The sequence below is a fragment of the Macrobrachium nipponense genome, chromosome 9, assembly GCF_015104395.2.
Source record: "Macrobrachium nipponense isolate FS-2020 chromosome 9, ASM1510439v2, whole genome shotgun sequence".
In the NCBI taxonomy this organism is placed as follows: Eukaryota; Metazoa; Arthropoda; class Malacostraca; order Decapoda; family Palaemonidae; genus Macrobrachium; species Macrobrachium nipponense.
The window spans coordinates 91340009-91359510 of record NC_061110.1 but is presented as its reverse complement, the minus strand read 5'-3'; the positions used below and the strand labels follow the sequence as shown (position 1 = coordinate 91359510).

General features: G+C 37.8%; 1 protein-coding gene across 1 annotated transcript in view; it reads right to left on the bottom strand.

Annotated features, from left to right (window-relative positions):
- The window catches only part of LOC135218319 (uncharacterized), a gene marked incomplete in the record, with an annotated part of 100683 nt that extends 83531 nt beyond the window's left edge, over window positions 1–17152 (bottom strand). The window contains 2 exon segments of the mRNA XM_064254547.1: window positions 12166–12289; window positions 16741–17152. Of these exon segments, the coding sequence (XP_064110617.1) occupies window positions 12166–12289; window positions 16741–16825 (209 nt within the window).
- Between the last annotated feature and the right edge of the window lie 2350 nt (window positions 17153–19502).

The window sequence follows — 19502 nt, the reverse complement described above, 5'->3', positions numbered from 1 at the left end:
TATATATATAGATATATATATATTATATATATATATAATAAACTATTTTAACCATGGTTAAAATATCTATAATATATATTACTAAATATAACATACTATATACACACACATATATATATATATATATATATAATATATATATATATATATATATATATATATATATATATGAGAGAGAGAGAGAGAGAGAGAGAGAAGAGAGTGTACACTATGACTCTGTGTACACTATGACTCTGTAAGAAATTACTCCGAAGACTTACGACTTTTTTTTTTCTGCTGAAGGCGGTTACTTCCGGCATTATACAAAAACACACGTGGATAGATAAAGAACAAATGCGTAAATAGACAGAACAACTCAAGCCATATCCACGTACCAGTTCGCTTTTACGAAATTGCATAAAAATGCCTTTTAAAAAGAATGCTAAATTGTGGGACACCGTTGCAAACACCTTACAAAAATGCACAAGTTTCCATAAGGGAAACCCGCTATGATTTCCAACGCAACCACTTAGTTAAACCCAATTCTCAGACAAAATTAAGTCTTGCGTTATTGCACACGCGGCAAGTTGTACAGAGCATAACGGTAACTGGAAGTTCTCACACGCTGTTTTGCAATCGGCAAGAACAGATCTTGACTGAAGCGGCGCTCGGAAAAGCAGAAGAAAAAAAAATAACTTTCTACGGAAGATACATCATCGCCAGCTCCGTGTCCCGTGTTTTTTCAAAGTGGCTCAGGGTGCCGTCGTGCGTGGCGGGTGACGGCGCCATGCATTGGTGCCACGATTAGCGAAGACGAATATCTCTCATCAATTAGCAATCGTTCCCATGTCCCCTCATTCAAATGAAGAAGAAGAAGAAGAAGAAGAAGAAGAGGAGGAGGAGGAGGAGGAGGAGGAGGAGGAGGAGGAGGAATTTACTCAAGCGATGGAGTCAATACTTTGACCTAGTCAAGGCAGTGATGACAATTGAATGCTGGATTTTAAGGCCCAGAGAGAGAGAGAGAGAGAGAGAGAGAGAGAGAGAGAGAGAGAGAGAGAGAACTAGGAGGAGAGAGAGAGAGAGACGGAATTTCCTGAAGTGATAGAGGTCTTAATTTGACCTGGTCAAATCAGAAATGACAACTGAATGCTGGATTTTAAGGCCGAGAGAGAGAAGAGAGAGAGAGAGAGAGAGAGAGAGAGAGAGAGAGAGAGAGAGATACAAGCGTCTGGAAATCCTTCATAAATTCTTCGCCGTGTTTACCTTGTTAACAACCATAACAACACGCGAATACGGGAGGGATCTACTACTACTACTAAATCCCCTCCCCATCCTTCTTCTTGTAACGACGCTTTCCCAGAGTTTTTGTCAATCGTCTCCCATTCACCGTTACATTTCTTTGCTATATGACAAGCAAATTAACGAAAGCAACGGCCGTGAAAAAAAAAAAAAAAACTCTCTCTCTCCGATACGCAACTCAAGTGTGATAATATTCCTGAATGACTTCGTGCGCTTTTCATTTTTCGGCCAATATACAAATCAACCTTATTCTATATACCTTGATACAAATGGTCATTCAGTCATTCGGTTACGTAGGTTGACCAACGATGTTGTGACGCCAGGTCAGGACCAAGATCTACAACCTAATTCAACATATATATAAACGTTCTTAGAAATACTAGGGCCAATATAAGTGACTCATACCTAGTGACTGAAAAAAAAATTACCTAAATTTGTGACACAATTCCACACACAGTCTGAACCATCCTTTAGAATATTCCAGATAAGATTCGGAACGTCCCTCAGAATCATTCCAGATTAAGATTTGGAACATCCTTTATAGTTTTCCAGATAAGATCTGGAACATCCCTCAGAATCATTCCAGACGAGATTCGGAACACCCCTTAGAATCTTTCCAGATAAGATCTGGAACATCCCTCAGAATCATTCCAGATGAGATCTGGAACATCCCTTAGAATTTCTAAATAAGTTTCGGAACATCCCTTAAAATAATTCCAGATGAGATTCGAAACATCTTCAAGGAATCGGAGGAGATTCATCCGAGAGACCCACTTCAAGAACAGAACTAGTATAGAAATGACGATGTGGAGCGTCCAGACACAAAGTAGTACCTACTTCTCACAGAGCCTGGACCCCGGGGAAGGCTAATTAACATAATCGCTTTGAAGAAGAAGAAGAAGAAGAAGAAGAAGAAGAAGAAGAAGAAGAAGAAGAAGAGGAGGAGGAGGAGGAAGAGGAGGGGCGGGGGAGGGAGATGGCCATCCTCCATCTCCTGCAACTAAATTTCTCATATTTCTCCACCGCTCTTTCTTGTTTTTTTTTTTTTTTTTTTTTTTTTTTTTTTTTTTTTTTTTTTTTGTTTTTGCAAGTTATCCTAGCATCCAGATCTCCTCTCTCTCTCTCTCGCTCTCTCTTCTCTCTCTCTCTCTCTTTTACATTAACACAGGAATAACTTGACGTTTCCTTAGTTAAAATACTGTATGCCGATTCAGGGGTTCCTGACAAAATCTTGCAAGGGAAAATACAAAACATTTCAGAACCTTGAATACATGTGACAGGCTGCCTTCTCTGATACCTCTTATACTTACAAAAAATCAATAAACAAATAAAAGATAAATATATCAAACACACAAAATCAATTCTACATCTATTGAATGTAGGTATCTCCACCCAACACGTCAAGATCGTCTTCCCAAATGACTTCGGATCGTCGCCCTTCTGCAACCCTTGGCTTCAATTGATCGTCTGAGAGTCCCTATGAGCACTCTCCGAGTACAAACCCATCACTCCCCGACATTACCTTGGACATTGCTCTCCGGCAGTGATTTCTCAAGCACTCCCAGCTATGTCGAGTATTCAGCATTTCCCATTTAAAGAGAGTGGTATTCGTGTCATCATTGGCAAGAGGAACGCAGTGGTACAATCCAATTCAGCCAATGAACAAAATGTTCCAAAGAAGTGACTGACTTACTACAAACACACAGGTCACATCAGCCACAGCTCTCACCCAATGACAAGTTTCTACTCTGCTTCTTTTTCTCCTGAGTCTGTTGCTTCCTTTTCTGATGATTCTGTTGCTTCCTTTTTTTTATTATTCTATTGATCTTTCTCTCCTGTTTCTATTGTCACTTTCCTGATGATTCTTGTTGTTTCCTTATTTTTTTCAACCGATTCTTCTCTCTTGATTCTATGGCTTCCTTTTCTAATTATTCAGTTGCTTCTTTCTTTTTTAGTATTCTATTGATGATTCTTCTCCTGATTCTATTGTTTCCATTTCTGATGATTCTATTTCTTCTTTCTCTTTAATCAATCGCCTCTTTCTCTCTCTCCTACTCAAGCAACGTTACCTTCTTTCAGGGACCTCTCCAAGGGAGCTGGGATATTCTCTCTCTTCTCTCTCTCTCTCTCTCTCTCTCTCTCTCTCTCTCTCTCTCATTACCCCGTCGTCTTCCCTGCCTTCAAAGTCGTTATCAGGGGTAATCTGAGACGTCCAGTAGCTTGGCCCTTCTTTAAAAGGTGGTCATTATCCCCTAGGATATCATGATACGGGGCATAGGGCTTTTTCTCACCGACTATACGGGGGACGGGGGGGGGGGGGGGGGGGGGGGTGGGGGGGGGGGGGGGCGGGCATCCGTGGACCATGCCCGCAGCCCCTTCAAAACAGCCCGATCTCTTGGGCAAATTTGTGAATCACAATATAAAACGTCAAATATCGATTGCCGACTTGATTTTAACGTAAAAGGTAGCGGATTTACCCAAGTGTGTTTTTGGCATTTTGAGGAAATGAGAAATTTCAAACGCTCACAAGTAACTAAACCGATGAAAGGAAAAAGGTACTGTATTGACTTAAGTGTTGATTACGGACGCAATTCTAACGTATAAAGTCAAACAAAGACTGGGCTGGGACTTGAAAAGAAGAGTTGTTGGGGCCGAGTTTTGAGAAAATTAAGGACAATTACCAAAGAACTCGCCAGGTAACTACTCGGTAGTCGAAGAAATCAAACGGGTCCATCACCTGCACGCAACGATGCTACTCCCCTCACAATTAAAATCACTAAAGGACGAAAACCTCGGTCTGACGGGCCCCCGCCCCCCCCAGGGCAAAACAGAAGTAGTCTTACAGGAACCCTCCAGCTCCGAGACCCTTATACCACAGCAGGAGGAGCCTTTAGCGAGGTCCTCCAATCCCTCCTAAACAACCTCACACCCCCCCCCCCAACCCCTCCAACATACGGACCGAGACAGGCCATTCTACTACCGTAGACAGCATTCACCAGAAGCGAGAGAGAGAGGGAGACGACGAGAAGAGGAGAGAGGAGAGAGAGAGAGAGAGAGAATCTCCTCCCACCTGCCCTGACCCACTGGCTAATATCAGATGGTATCTTCCCGTAGCCAATGTAATTCGGTTCAAATATATAATTAAAGACGGTATAACCTCCCTTTCTGGCTCCTTCCCCTCTTCCCCACCACCCCCGGGTTGCCGCAGGGAGGTACCTAATCTCCCTTTACAATCTTAGCACACACGATGGATAGCTTACAAACACCGTACAGAACCTATTTTTGAAACACGCACACGATGAAGACAAAGAGAGTTTCTTTTATTTATTTATTTATTTTTAATTTTTAAGGGGGGTGGGAAGGGGGAAGAGGTGAGGGTTAAGCAGAATGAAGATCGTAACTTTATTATGTTCCCGTTCAAAAAAATATATCTTGGGTCCTTATTGTAAAATATATGAAATGAATTTGAATGTGAAAGAGAATATATATTATATATATATATATATATTATATATATATATATATATAATATATACACATACATACAATATATATAGATATATATATACATATATACATACATACATATATTATACACCATCATATAGTATATGGGTATTATCAAATACATAGTATACCAAGCGGATTCAATATTCCAGTTTTTGTAAGATCATATATTTTCAAAATGGATTCTTTAAAGGCCATGCTTTTTTTTTTTAATTTACTAACAGAACTTTAAACTTTGCGTCACTTTGATATCATTACATGCATATATATACATATACACATATGCATTATACATATACATATATATATATATATATATATATATATATACGTATATGCATATATATATACATACAATGTACACATAAAGATCAAACGAAGGAAAACACACACACACACACACCCAACGACAAAAATACGTGAAATTACTGTCATAAAACACAGGAATAAATAAATATATAATCTGATATCACAAGAAAGAAACAAAAAAAAAACCTCTGGAATTTCCGGAGTGACGTCAACAGGCCCCGTCAAAACATACCGAGGGAAATATATGAGAGTAACTGTGTTGCACGGTCGAGAGAGAGAGAGAGAGAGAGAGAGAGAGAGAGAGAGAGAGAGAGAGATGAAAATCATAGATATACTTCCAAATACATTTTCATTTAAGTACGCTGCCTATGCATTGGCAGAGAGAGAGAGAGAGAGAGAGAGAGAGAGAGAGAGAGAGAGAGAGAGAGAGAGAGAGAGAGAGAGAGATGAAAATCATAGATATACGTCCAAATATATTTTCATTCAAGTACGCTACCTATGCATTGGCAGAGAGAGAGAGAGAATTTTAATATATCAAACGCGACGCCATAAGAAAGTGATAGCAACACAACTTCGCAGGCATCTATTTGTGTGTTTCCGTGTGTGTGCAGAGAGAGAGAGAGAGAGAGAGAGAGAGAATACCCTGCTCAGACAAATCTTAAGCAAGATAAGGATTAAGCACCTGATGAGCTGTTTGTAAACAATAACACCTGGCGAACTTTGAAATGAAGGTCTCGCCGAATTTTGCTGAACAGTGAGTTGCAACCTTCTCAGAAACACACAAAGTCCCCAGGACCTGATTGTAAATATGCCATGAACTGGTTTACAGAGACAATTACGGATTGTTTTTACATCATAAGTATTTGAAGGTAGTGTCTTTGGCAAAGACATGTTGACGACGATAAAAAAACGATTTAGAACAGTAATCTTATCAGAGTAAAGCGATGAAATTATAACAATTTTCATTTGCAACATCTTCCCTTCCAATACTTTACAGGAGGTAGGCGTAGGCCTATGCATTTAAATGCATACGCACGCATACTGCAATTTCATAAGTGAGTATATATAAACCATGAAGCCAATGCAAGAGAGAGAGAGACTGCAGCATTGGTAGTATAGTTGGTCTATTATATACACAACACATACGTGAATATATAATAAACATAAACCCACAGGAAGATTAACGAGAGAGAGAGAGAGAGAGAGAGAGAGAGAAGAGAGAGAGAGAGAGAGAGAGCACACCTACATCAGATCTCACATTCAACACTTCCCCAAATGCGTCAGCCTACACCCCTCCCTCCCCCCCCCCCCCCCCCCGCCCTGCCCCCTCTCTTGTCTGTTGCCATGTTTAGACGGAGGGAGAATGACGCGATTTACCCGTCAAAATGACAGGGTACAGAGTTGCGTCCATCCACGTATAAGGAAAGGCTATAAGAGTGTGAAGACTGGGAGAATTATTCATCTTCCACTCCCTCGTGTACGAAGATGTATCCGGGCAGGAAGATTATAATACAGCGTCTAAGCATTCGTTCTGGCACGCACACGCGCGCACACAACACACACACACAAAAGTCGAAAGCAAGTTTTGGAAGAAAAATGAAATAGTTTGAAAGAAAAATTAAATAGTTCGAAAGCAAAAGGCAAGATTTTGAAAGCAAAACCAAAGATTCTGAAAGCAAAATGAAAGATTCAAAAGGAAAAATGAAATACTTTGAATGCAAAAGGCAAGATTTTGAAAGCAAAGTGAAATATTCTAAAAGAAAAATTAAAAAGTTTGAATGCAAAATGCAAGATTTTTGAAAGCAAAACCAAAGGTTCTAAAAGCAAACGAAAGATTCTAACAAAAATGAAATAGTTTGAATGCAATATGCAAGATTTTGAAAGCAAAACCAAAAGTTTCGAAAGCAAAATCAAAGATTTATAAAGAAAAATGAAATAGTTTGAATGCAAAATGCAAGATTCTGAAAGTAAAGTGAAAGATTCTAAAAGAGAAATGAAAGTTTGAATGCAAAATGCAAGATTTTGAAAGCAAAACCAAAGATTCTGAAAGCAAACCCAAGGACTCTCAAAGAAAAACGAAATAGAATGAAGGCAAAATGCAAGATTTTGAAACCATAACCAAAGATTCTGAAAGCAAAACCAAGGACTCTCAAAGAAAAATGAAATAGTTTGAAGGCAAAATGCAAGGTCTTGGATGCGAAACGCCAGATTTGAAAAAGGGCAAAAAGAAAACATTTTGAAAGCAAAACGGAAGGTTTTGAAAACAGCTCAATTAACCTTGCGCTTGTCGTCGTGTCATTGAAAATGCCAAAGCAAAGTTTGTGACTGTGTTTCAAACAATGACTAATCGATGGGGACATCAGTATGACCTCACTGTGACCTCACATTTCGTACAGCACAATATATATATATATATATATTATAAATTAGTGTGGCGTTCAAGATTCCACTAATATGAATAACGATTTAGAGAACGCATGCCCCACCATGACGCATAGCGTCACATCATCAAAGTATTTTGTACAGAATTTTATATATAAAAAACAAAACTAAACATAAAAATAAATAATATATTACCAAAATTCGTCAGCAGATGAGGATCGCGGAAAGGGCATATTATTATAAAAATAATAAGGTTCCTGTAGCTTATAATACAGTCATAACGCCACAGGAAGTGGTATACATATTAACCCTCACAAACTAATAATTGTGATTATACGAAAATTAACGTATGACGCGCATTGTACGTCGTTGCTGAAGCATATTCCTAACATATATTACTGAGTAAATTAAGTGAATATTGTGGCCCATTCCGAGATCTAGATAAAATAATATACCAATAATAATAATTATTCAAAGGTGCCACTGACTAGAAATTCAAGCTTCCAAAGAACATGGCGTTCATTGGGAAGAAGCAAGAGGAGGTAAAAGGAAATAGTACATAAAGAAGAGATCCCACTTACTGAAAAATAAAAAAAATAAAAAAAATAAATAAAAAGAGGTATTCACACTTTACCTTCCCTACTGTGCATGATAAAGCATTTTCACTTGCAATCCTCACCTTCAGAGTTTTTTTTTTTTTCAAACAAATAAAAAAAAAGGTAAACGCTCTCGTTTGAGAGAGAGAGAGAGAGAGAGAGAGAGAGAGAGAGAGAGAGAGAGAGAATGTGTTCGTACAAAGAGCGCGTGAGTCATCGACGGCGTGACGTCACGCGGTGCTAAAAGGGTGCTAAGCAATTCCGCGACTAAGGTTCATTTTGGCATCGCAGTGCAACTGCAACACCCAACTCAGCACCCTCGGTATACTTCTCAAGGTGTGGTGGACCTTCCTTTAGAGAGAGAGAGAGAGAGAGAGAGAGAGAGAGAGAGAGAGAGAGAGAGAGAGAATCAAACTAAGTCAAACGCAACGACATAAGAAAATAATACACGACCTCACATCTTTGATAATGTAGGCTAACCTTTGCATTGAGATGAGAGAGAGAGAGAAGAGAGAGAGAGAGAGAGAGAGAGAGAGAGAGAGAGAGAGAGAGGTGTGGAAGGGACAGTCAAGGAATATATATAAAGACACTTGGGGTCAAGAGAACGCTATTAATAGCCTAGCGGAGATTGTAGTAAGGTCCACCTCTTTAAGTGACAAGCAGGAAGACTTTACGCTTCAAGTCCCACTCCAAGGACCTGTTACAGTTTGATAAGGAGGAGGAGGAGGAGGTTCGCAGAAGCTCACTCACTCACTTTAACTGTCTGGGAGGACCTGCCCCACCTCGCCCTCCCCCTAACACAGGCGCGCGCGCACATACACACATACACACACCATGAAGAGCTTTTATAGTATCAACAATCCGTGCTCCACAGAATAGGACTTCGAGATCGGGACATTTTCGCATACGGTATGCATACCTCACCATCCTTTCGGTAATGGAGTGATGTTTCGTACACTGGCGGCCCCCCCCCCCCCCCAAAACCCACCCCCGCCGGAAATACTACGGCCAGAGATTTTATGGTTTCTAGAAAGCTGTGAAGTGTTGAACTATATTTCTAAACTATCTTGTCCAGGGCCACTGCATGCAAGCAAGCAAGCAAGCAAAATGCAAGTCGAGAATTGAATTCACGGAAATGCGAAGTGTGCATATATATATATGTATGTATATGACTGGTTAAAAGTGTTCTGTAACAACATCGTCGACGCAGTGTTCATTCAACCAACGCTTAAGAAGATTAAAGGAAGATTATCAGCGGGGGTGACCTAAATTGGCTTACTTGTGGACGAATCTCTTGGTATAAATACCACCTTTTCTGTAAACTTTTCTCATTCATATACCTGAAGAGAGAGACAGCAGTCTAAATGAAATATAGTACTTTTCTCCTACATTTTGGTGTTTTTATGGGCTCCTTTTATTAGATGTATGTATATGTATATGTAAATATATTGTACACTTAAATTTTAGACTTTTCCGCTATTACTGTAGTCGACTTCTGCCTTCTTTATATTCCCTATAACACCACTGCTTCAATCTTCAATAATAATATCAATTTCCGGTTATGAATAAAGGAAAAAATATCTGAATTACGCTCTTTACACTGCTCCAGTACAACACGATCTCCATTTCTCAACGACAAAAGTAATATTCGTGCGTTCACTACTTAACCCCCCCCCCCCACACACACCCCCCCCCCTCACACAAAAAGTAAAACGTTCAATCTTTAACGAGAATAGTGTATTCACCCTAACCTGGCACCTGATTGTAATCGATATAGTTTTAAAAATGATTTCGTCCACTTATGAAAAATGCCCACAATATAAAGTTTCTGTCAAATACTAAATAACGCTAGGACACAAGTGAATCATTCTTAAGGTAGGAACTGAATTTCAATGAAATTTGGGTTACGGTACCAAAAGGTATATAAATAAAAATAAATTTTAAAAATAAAACATTTTTATATTAATTTTACGGTTCTGAAACGAAAAGCAAAATTAAACAAAATGCTTCGGGATTCCAGCAACGACAAGAATATGAACACTGAAAACGAAAGTTTCTAAAGATCTTACGGGACTGTAATAGGCATTGAGAGAGAGAGAGAGAGAGAGAGAGAGAGAGAGAGAGAGAGAGAGAGAGAGATTCATGGACATATGCGTAGGGACACAACCAAACCACCCTCGGAACTCTCTGACCGACCTTCGACTTGAGAGAGAGAGAGAGAGAGAGAGAGAGAGAGAGAGAGAGAGAGAGAGAGAGAGAGAGAGAGAGGTTTGTACATAAGGGTCCAAGGCAGCGCTGAAGGCCCTTTGTCATGTAGTCGCATTGACATGCACTCTTAAACATTTTACGTGTGACTCACGCCACAGGAAGTGAAAAATGTGTGTGCTGTGCAGTCAACAGGAGTGAGAGAATATACTAAGTCACTTGTGCGCGAATATGTATTATAAGTGTGAGAGCGCACGAGAACGCGTGAATGCACCCGCTGTTCTACCCGATCGCTATCAAGCGGTACAGTGAGTTTTATTCATCTTTTAGATCACGCGGTATAAAATGATAAAATGGTATGAAAATATAATAATTCCGACGGTAGAGCGAATTAGACATTAAAATGGACATTTTGCTTAATGCATATATATATTAATATTAATATATATATATATATATATATATATTATTATCTCATTCCATTATCGACAAAAAATTCCCTATTCCCCCCCCCGGGAGTTAACATAGTATATATGAGAATTGATATTAATTCCGACGGTAGAGCAAATTAGACATCAAAAGGGCATTTGTAGCTTAATGCATAATATATATATAATATATATATTATATATATATATATATATATATATACACACATATACATAACTCGGGAGAATTATCTGGCAAAACCGAATGAATGGTACACAACACGAGTGACATAGCTGGAAGGTTGTCATATGCAAATTAGTTCAATAAACCACTGTGACCTAGTGAGAGAGAGAGAGAGAGAGAGAGAGAGAGAGAGAGAGAGAGAGAGAGAGAGAGAGAGAGATTTTTTTATTAGGTAAAGTGCTCTGTCGATAAGCGCAGTCTCTCAAATAGATTGCCATATAGTAAGTGGGTCGTCGACCTTGATAAGCAAGCACTGCATACTACAACGACCAATTAGAACGGCTCTAGGGGAAGTCCATCGACCTTCAGGCTTTCTCATTGGTCGAATTCATTACCACCCACGTGAACGGTGCGTATCCGTAATCAGATTCAACGAAAAGGAAGAAGAAGAAAGAAAAAAAAACCAGCGATGATTCATGGAACGAGAATGTACACACGAGATTGAATTGTCATGTTTAAGTAAGAAGTAGAAAATGCGGAAGAAAGAAAGGTTCATTACTCGATGCATTCAGTCTAAATATATAATAATGAACACGAGAGAAAACTATATATAGGTATGTGAATTTTTGGAGAAAAAATGTTTTGGGGAAAATTACACTAACGCGGAACACATTCTCATTTTGATGAAGATCGTATCCTGAAATTATTCTATAATGTATTGGGATATATTAATATATATAATATTTATATATATATATATAATTATAATATATATATAAATATATATATATTATATACTATATACATATATAAGATATATATCATATTTATTAAAGTATAATAAATATTATATTTAATTAACTTTCAGCATATTGACGAAGATTATATACACACACATATATGTACATATATATATACTATATATCATATATCATATATATATATATACCTATATATATATAAGGTGTATGCGAATATGTATTTTAGTACTTCTATATACGAAAAAAAAAACACACACACACACATATATATATATATGTATATATATATATATATATATATATATATATATATATATATAGATATATATATATATATTTGGTGTATATAAAAAATTCCGACACACTTCCTGAACGTAATTACACAGAACATATTATTACATACCAACACTTGTTACCGGAAGTAACAAGCAGCATTTTCATCAAAGCCTTCAACTCAACTCAACTCAACTCACACGTACTACTACTAAACATGACATCACAATCAACTTCCTCACCTCGGAGTTGTCCTGTGTGGTCTGTAGTGGTGATGGTGATGATAGTGAAGGCTGAGCCTTTCCCGGGCCCTCTGCTCACGGTGCGCCCGGCTAGGGAGCTCTTTGCCCCCGCCACCCTCACTCTCTGTCGAAAGAAAACAAAAATCAAGGAGGGTATTAGGCCTATATATGCACTTTTAAAGCAATAACACTGCATGATAAGAATAATTTTAATAATAGCTATATTATTAAATAAATCACTCGTACGTATAGCTCTACATCAATAACCTTACATTATAAAAAGAATAATCCCGTAAATATAGAAGACAAAGGAGAAAATATTACAACCAACTACCTTTTCACGCAGCGCCAGCACGTGCGCGGGCATTAAGATGACATAGCGCAATACGTAGCTACACCCGGGAATATAAACGCTATAAAAAAAGAAAAAAAAACCACACCCCTGATATTTGCCTTTTATAACACGAGACGTTACTTGAGTACGGAAACTGAAACCGTCCTCAATCAACTATCACACACGCAGAGGAGAGAGAGAGAGAGAGAGAGAGAGAGAGAGAGAGAGAGAGAGAGAGAGAGAGAGAGAGAGAATACAAGATTACAACGAAAGGGAATTGCATGCGAAAGATAAATGTTTAGGGACCGCAAGAATCAATATAGGCCTATGCACTGCTTTACGCTATTAAACCCCATCTTGACAACATAGGCCTAACGCATTGCTTGACAGTTTCAAATCCCACTTGAAATGGGAAGTTGTCCCAGTGACTATCTGATTTGCCGTTGATTTAATTCCTAAGTGAAATGATTAAATAACCCAGAGAGAGAGAGAGAAGAGAGAGAGAGAGAGAGAGATCCTTACGGCTCGGAAAAGGAAGAAAGAAGGATACGTAACGCCCCACCCACCCTCACCCCTCCCTCACTCGAGATGGCTGGCACTCCTCCGCTATTCCCGAATCAATTTCATATTTACCATTCCACCGTCATCTTTCAACCCATCCCATACCCCGCCCTCCCATTCTTTTCGTCCCAAATTACACTTCTCACTTCGAACCAGACATCTGAGCGAACTCTTGACACTTGAGACTTATATAGAGCTTGAATGACAATAATTCTCCAATTACCTCCCGGGACACCAGTTGGTAGGCGAATATAAATTTAATAATCGGCCTAAAATTACATAGTAAACACTAACGGGTTGGTAAACAAATATAAAAGTAACAAGCTAATAACCTTCGCACAAAGAACACGATGGGTTCATAATTAGTATACGCGAACTTGGATAATAAAAATACGCTTTTTATTTTGGAGTAACCGCATCAAAATGAGTACTATAGAGCACTTACCCAGATGAAAATCATCGTTCGAAGAACCATGGGTTAAAATAAAGCAAGGGGAGAGAGAAAACAGGGGATAATACGAAAAATACACCTATAAAAATATCAAAAATAAGTGCGAAGGGGAGCTAAAGCAAAGAGTGTGGCAGTTCAAATACCACAAAATAAAATGGTGTAAAAAAAATCTGTTTGAAAAGTCCCTTAACGGAAAAAGTACAATTGATATATATAGAATATTGCTAAACAAAGGAAGGGTGGGTAAGGGGTAAAAAATGTGCAGCTAAACTGAAAATGACAATGAGAGAGAGAGAGAGAGAGAGAGAGAGAGAGAGAGAGAGAGAGAGAGAGAGAGAGAGAGAGAGAGCATAATTCTCCAATGTTAAAAATGTACCATTTGCAGAAACAATTTCACAATTAATTATATATATAATATCAATTTACAGAACTGAGCTACGTGTCACGCCTAAACACAGAATTATTATACTACTATGAATAATCATCTAAAACAAATGTATTCAATAAAAAGTATATCGATTTTGATTTCTAATTTGTTTTTTTTTCTAATCCATAATAATTTGCAAATATTGTAGGAATATATTTTATAATATTTTGGTACTATCCTACCTATTATGTAAATGAAACGTAACATTTATCTAATAAAAGATTTTAAAAAATCATCTTCTATAAACAAAGGATTGTCTATGCACACTGGTAAAGTCAATCACTTTTCCGAAATAAACGTCTAATGTTTTAACTATAAAACATCTGGTGCACTTTCTATGGATGATTTCCGTAATCTTTCCATATCACGCGTCTAGGCCATATTGATGACGCTTAGCATTAGACTATACTTTCAATTGTTTTCAGTGAACCTTACGGGAAGACTGTATTGACCTATTTTTGCTTATTCTCAAATTAAACAGTATATTAATGTAAACAAGACTATAAACGATATAATTCTTCTGCTAAAACCAATTTTAGTACTACACGCGCATGGTGGTGGAATTAACGCTAACTCATTCAATAGCACTAAAACCTCTATGAGCACTCAACTTGGAATTCTTAAGTCGGATTCAGTAACTTGTAATTTTTACCGAATAAGTTTTAACCACAAAAAATAAAAACAAATGACACGCTATCGCCGGTGCTTCGACACCAATGGAATTACTCGCACACGCAGTAAATCACGGTTTTGTTCATGGCTATGAAAAAGAAACCGATACTGAGTGAATATTATATATTATATATATATATATATATATATATATATATATACTATATATATATATATATATATATATATATAAATATATATAAGTAAATTGAAATATCAGGCAGTTTTTCCATGCGTGCATGAACACACGCACCGACAACACTATCTATATATATCTATGTTCACTACAATGCGTACAAAATACAATAGTTAATTATTCCAATATTTTACTCTTAATTATAATTATTACCTTTTTCATTATATCAATATATGAATGAATGCACAGCGTTAGGCCTAACACTGCCTCTTGGCGCCAAAGATGAATTAAAAAAAAAAAATTCATCCAGCAAGAACGCTACTTAAAATTATATCGTCACAACCGACGTCAGTATATAGGTAATCTAATTCAGTGCAAGAGAAGTGCGATTATCTAGTAATGATATATCTATATAATATGACACAATCTTGAAACTAATTATGTTTATTCCATTACTTTATTGTCTAAAGGCACTTGTCAGCTTGATCGCTGGCTAGGCCTACGGCTTGTAGGCAACATTAATTTTTTTTATTTCACGCCAATTGAACGGCATGCCGTTAGGCCTAATAACGCGATGAGCATAACGCTATCATAAAAATTCATTACCAAATTGACATCATTAATCATACTACTTTACAAGAATAATAACTACTCGCATTTGTGAGAAAAAGGCTTATTTCCGTCATGAGAATGACTTGCTCGTGTGACAAGGGCATGGTATCATGCCCCATTGGCGTTAAGGTATCACATGCCTGCCGTTATTGGATTACTATATATTCAATACTAAATGCAGTCGTGAACAAGTCGCTCGCAATTACTAACTTTTATTGCCGCAATTTGTTCAACTTTGTACGGCAACTAGAAAGAATAGTCAAGACTAGGCCTATTCAATAGAAATACAAAGGCAGCTTATACGCCAACGAGAGAATGCCTTAAAATTTCGTGAAAAAACACCTAAATTAATAAAATAAAATGACCGCTGTACTTACTTTATGTAGCAGAACTATACATAAAATGCAATAAAAAAAATCATTATTTTTACACTGAAATGAAATGCTATGGACCAATAAAGGCAAATCTATTTAATAATACAGTTGTTCATTACTGCAATTATAATTAGAGAAAGTATATAAATGAGTGAAATATATAAACGGCCTATTCTCCTACAACAACAACAACAACAACAATAATAATAATAATAATAATAATAATAATAATTCTCAAAGCTAACCTATGTTTTATATGAATCGTGCGTTTACCGAAATGCACCTGAGGAGTTTGTATTACCCGTAAGACATTAACAGAATGTATTGATGAATCAGCCCTTATCCAGGTCATGAGAACTCTCATACAAACGAGCAATGAGGCCCTTAAAATATTCTAGTATTATAGTGTCTACGGTGTAATTATATTATTAACTTCTGACCGATCTAGGACCCAAGTAATATGATATACATATACGTACATATTCTAACTATTTCCTTTCAAGAATACACCTCAAAGATAACAGAATTAAATATATACACACATATATATAGATAGATAGATAGATATAGATAGTAGAAATAGGACGAAAAGGAGTCGAAGCATCTTTCAACTTTATTTCCAGCCAACGTTTCAACGCATAGCTACATCATCAGGGATAATATAGAAAAGTACTAAAATACAAAAGTAACAACAATTAAAATCGATACATAAGACTCTGTAAAATTATTAACGTTATAAAATATAGATATTCGAATCGTGACATAAAAGTTAAAAAACCAACCTAAAGCCTCAAAGAAAGGAAACTTTTATCTTTGAGGTGTATTTGTGAAAGGCCTACCGTAGGTTATACTAATTTAAGGAATTAATCAAAATGACTCCAAAGACATGCAATAAAATCATTTTAAAGTTAAATGACGCACGTAACTATACCGCGCAACCTGTGCCGGTCTCAAAAAACCCTAATTTATAGATGTTTACACCGAAGAAGTTGAGTTCCTCGTCCTCACCTTCCATGTACCACGGCTGCCACACTTTTGGAGAGGGCCTGTCTCTTTCTTGCACCACTAGGGCCATGCTTGTCATTTCTCTCATGCTACACTTTCAATAACACTTATAAATACACTCGGGCTCGTCCTCAGAAAAAAAAAATAATAAAAAACAGCACTTGTACTGGCCTAGGTTAGCATATAATGTGCAAACTGATTTTTAGGCCTGGTAAAATTGCAGCTTAAAAACTATTAATGTTGTTCCCGTCTTACTCGACGACACAGACGTATTATGCACTGCAGGTTTCTCACGACACTTAGTAAACAGCGCGCACAATACGAGAATAATTCAGTAAATGCTACGACAATATGGAAGCGTAGGGGTTCTTCACTCCACCGACACCGTACAACTTCTGTTCTCATCAATGAACTCTAGTCCCTGGCCCCCGAGCTGAGAGGCGATGCCACCTTTGCTATGATTCTCCTTAGCTTTCGTTCAGCACTTGCTCGTACTCGGGTAAACCGTCAAACAAACCCTTATTTCAAAGCTTTATATGATGTTATATTCCTTTTACAAACAGTATGTGAATATCTGAAGGATGAATGTACATTTCAAGACTGTTGAACCAGCCAGTTACAGCATTCGTACGCATAGTGATAACGCAACAAATTCGTGAGTGAAACGATGAAATGAGAAACAGTCCGTAACCTATGACAAAACTGAATCCCGCCGCACGCCGAGTATATTGCATTGCTATTGGCCAGGAGCGTAAACTTACACCCAATCAGAAACCCGAAAGAAGCTAGCCTCTCACGGGGGTCTGCCAAGCCGCCTGAAGGAATGCTAAGAATGCGAAGTTCGTTTTATACGGTCGCTCTTTGGGAAAAAAAATCGTTATAACCGAGCACAGGAATGCGGTTGGACGGTGGCATTTAAAAAACGTCAACTATCCTTATATATTCTGATTTCATCGGACGCGAAACGTTTTTCTTTCGCGAGGAAACTTCTTCTTTCTTCTTGCTTCTTGCCTCTTGAACAGATGCGTGCGACTTCGGGGCAGCAGGTATTGTGTGTGACCGGTTGCCTGTCGATGAATATTTTCGCTTTTTAACGGACAAATCACACGGCTATGAATATGAATATGGGCGTGAATATATCAGTGTGATGAGGCAAATAAGGAACTTGAATAGAACAATAAAATATGCCTTCTTGATGCAATAAGTCACATTATCTGAAAGTAAAAGTAGACAGCAAAATTAATATTTTTTTTATTATAGACAACTATCCCCTTCACACACATTATATATAACTCATATATATAGTATATATATATATATATATATATATATATATATATATATATATATATATATATACACACACACACACACACACACACACACACAGAGGAACCCGTATAGGTAAGCTGATTGAACGTACGCTGGTCACAGCATCTTTGTCGGTATGTAACGTCTAAGATATGGAACCTGTTTTTTTTTTTTTTTTTTTTTTGACGGTGCAACTCGGCACTTCTCGTCTCGGCTTCAATCTCTGTCGCATTACAGCTATTTACTAAATTGAACGGACATATTTAGAATTCTGTGAACTGCTTGGAAGCTATGAAAACAAACAAAAAGGATTTTGTACAGCTGAACGAAGCTGGGTTTGTTTTCTCACGAGATAAGCAATATATTCAACCTCGAGCGAAGCTAGACTAACATGCGCTGTTATCACAACAAGAATTATCATTAATAAATTGGAAATACAGACACCACCAAACTTTCTTAAAACAGCTTCCCAGAAAGATTACGTCTTGCATGAAATGAAAACCATTCATTGTGCAATGGCTCATTCAGTACTGTCTTCATTCATCGAGAGAGAGAGAGAGATCGGCAGGCTGTGTGTGACCTCTGAGCCACGGGTGTGAAACACGATAACCAAGACACGTGGTTAAGGTAAGGCTGGGGATTGCGTTAGTCTGTTTGTCTTGCTGTTTTCTGTGTTTGCTCAGCGGCGGATGAAGAGCTCATGCCCGGATTAGGAGCGACGTGGATGATAGAGGTTTTTATGCGGATGGCATCCGAGATGATACAAGGAACTACACCAACCAACTCTCTGTTCATTCAGAGTGAGTAGTAGGCTCGGCCAAAACTTTGGGTAAGGCGATAACTCTGGCCAGGCCGAACTATGCCACTATCAAGTGAAATTGTATAGTACGTGATGCATGATTTCTCTCTCTCTCTCTCTCTCTCTCTCTCTCTCTCTCTCTCTCTCGTCTTGGGATAACGTTGCTCGTTATATTTATACTTGCATGAAATTAGACCTATCTAAATCAGTGGCAGCTCTAACTATGCCAACCATGACACGGTCAAGCGAAATATAGGCTACGTGATACATGATCTCTCTCTCTCTCTCTCTCTCTCTCTCTCTCTCTCTCTCTCTCTCTCGTCTCGGGATAACGTTGCTCAGTATATTTAAGCTTAGATGAAATTAGACCTATCTAAATCAGTGGCAGCTCTAACTATGCCATCCATGACACTGTCAAGCGAAATATAGGCTACGTTATAAATGATATCTCTGTCTCTCTCTTCTTGGGATAACGTTGCTCATTATATTTAAGCTTATGTGGAATTAGACCTATAAAGTCGTAAACAGTGACATGACCAAATGTTTAAGTTGCGGGTTACTGTAACATACAGATCTTAAGCCACATAACCAGTGCATCATATCCTTCACTTTTAGGAGCAAATGAACTAGCCCACAGGATTAACACTACTCCTCA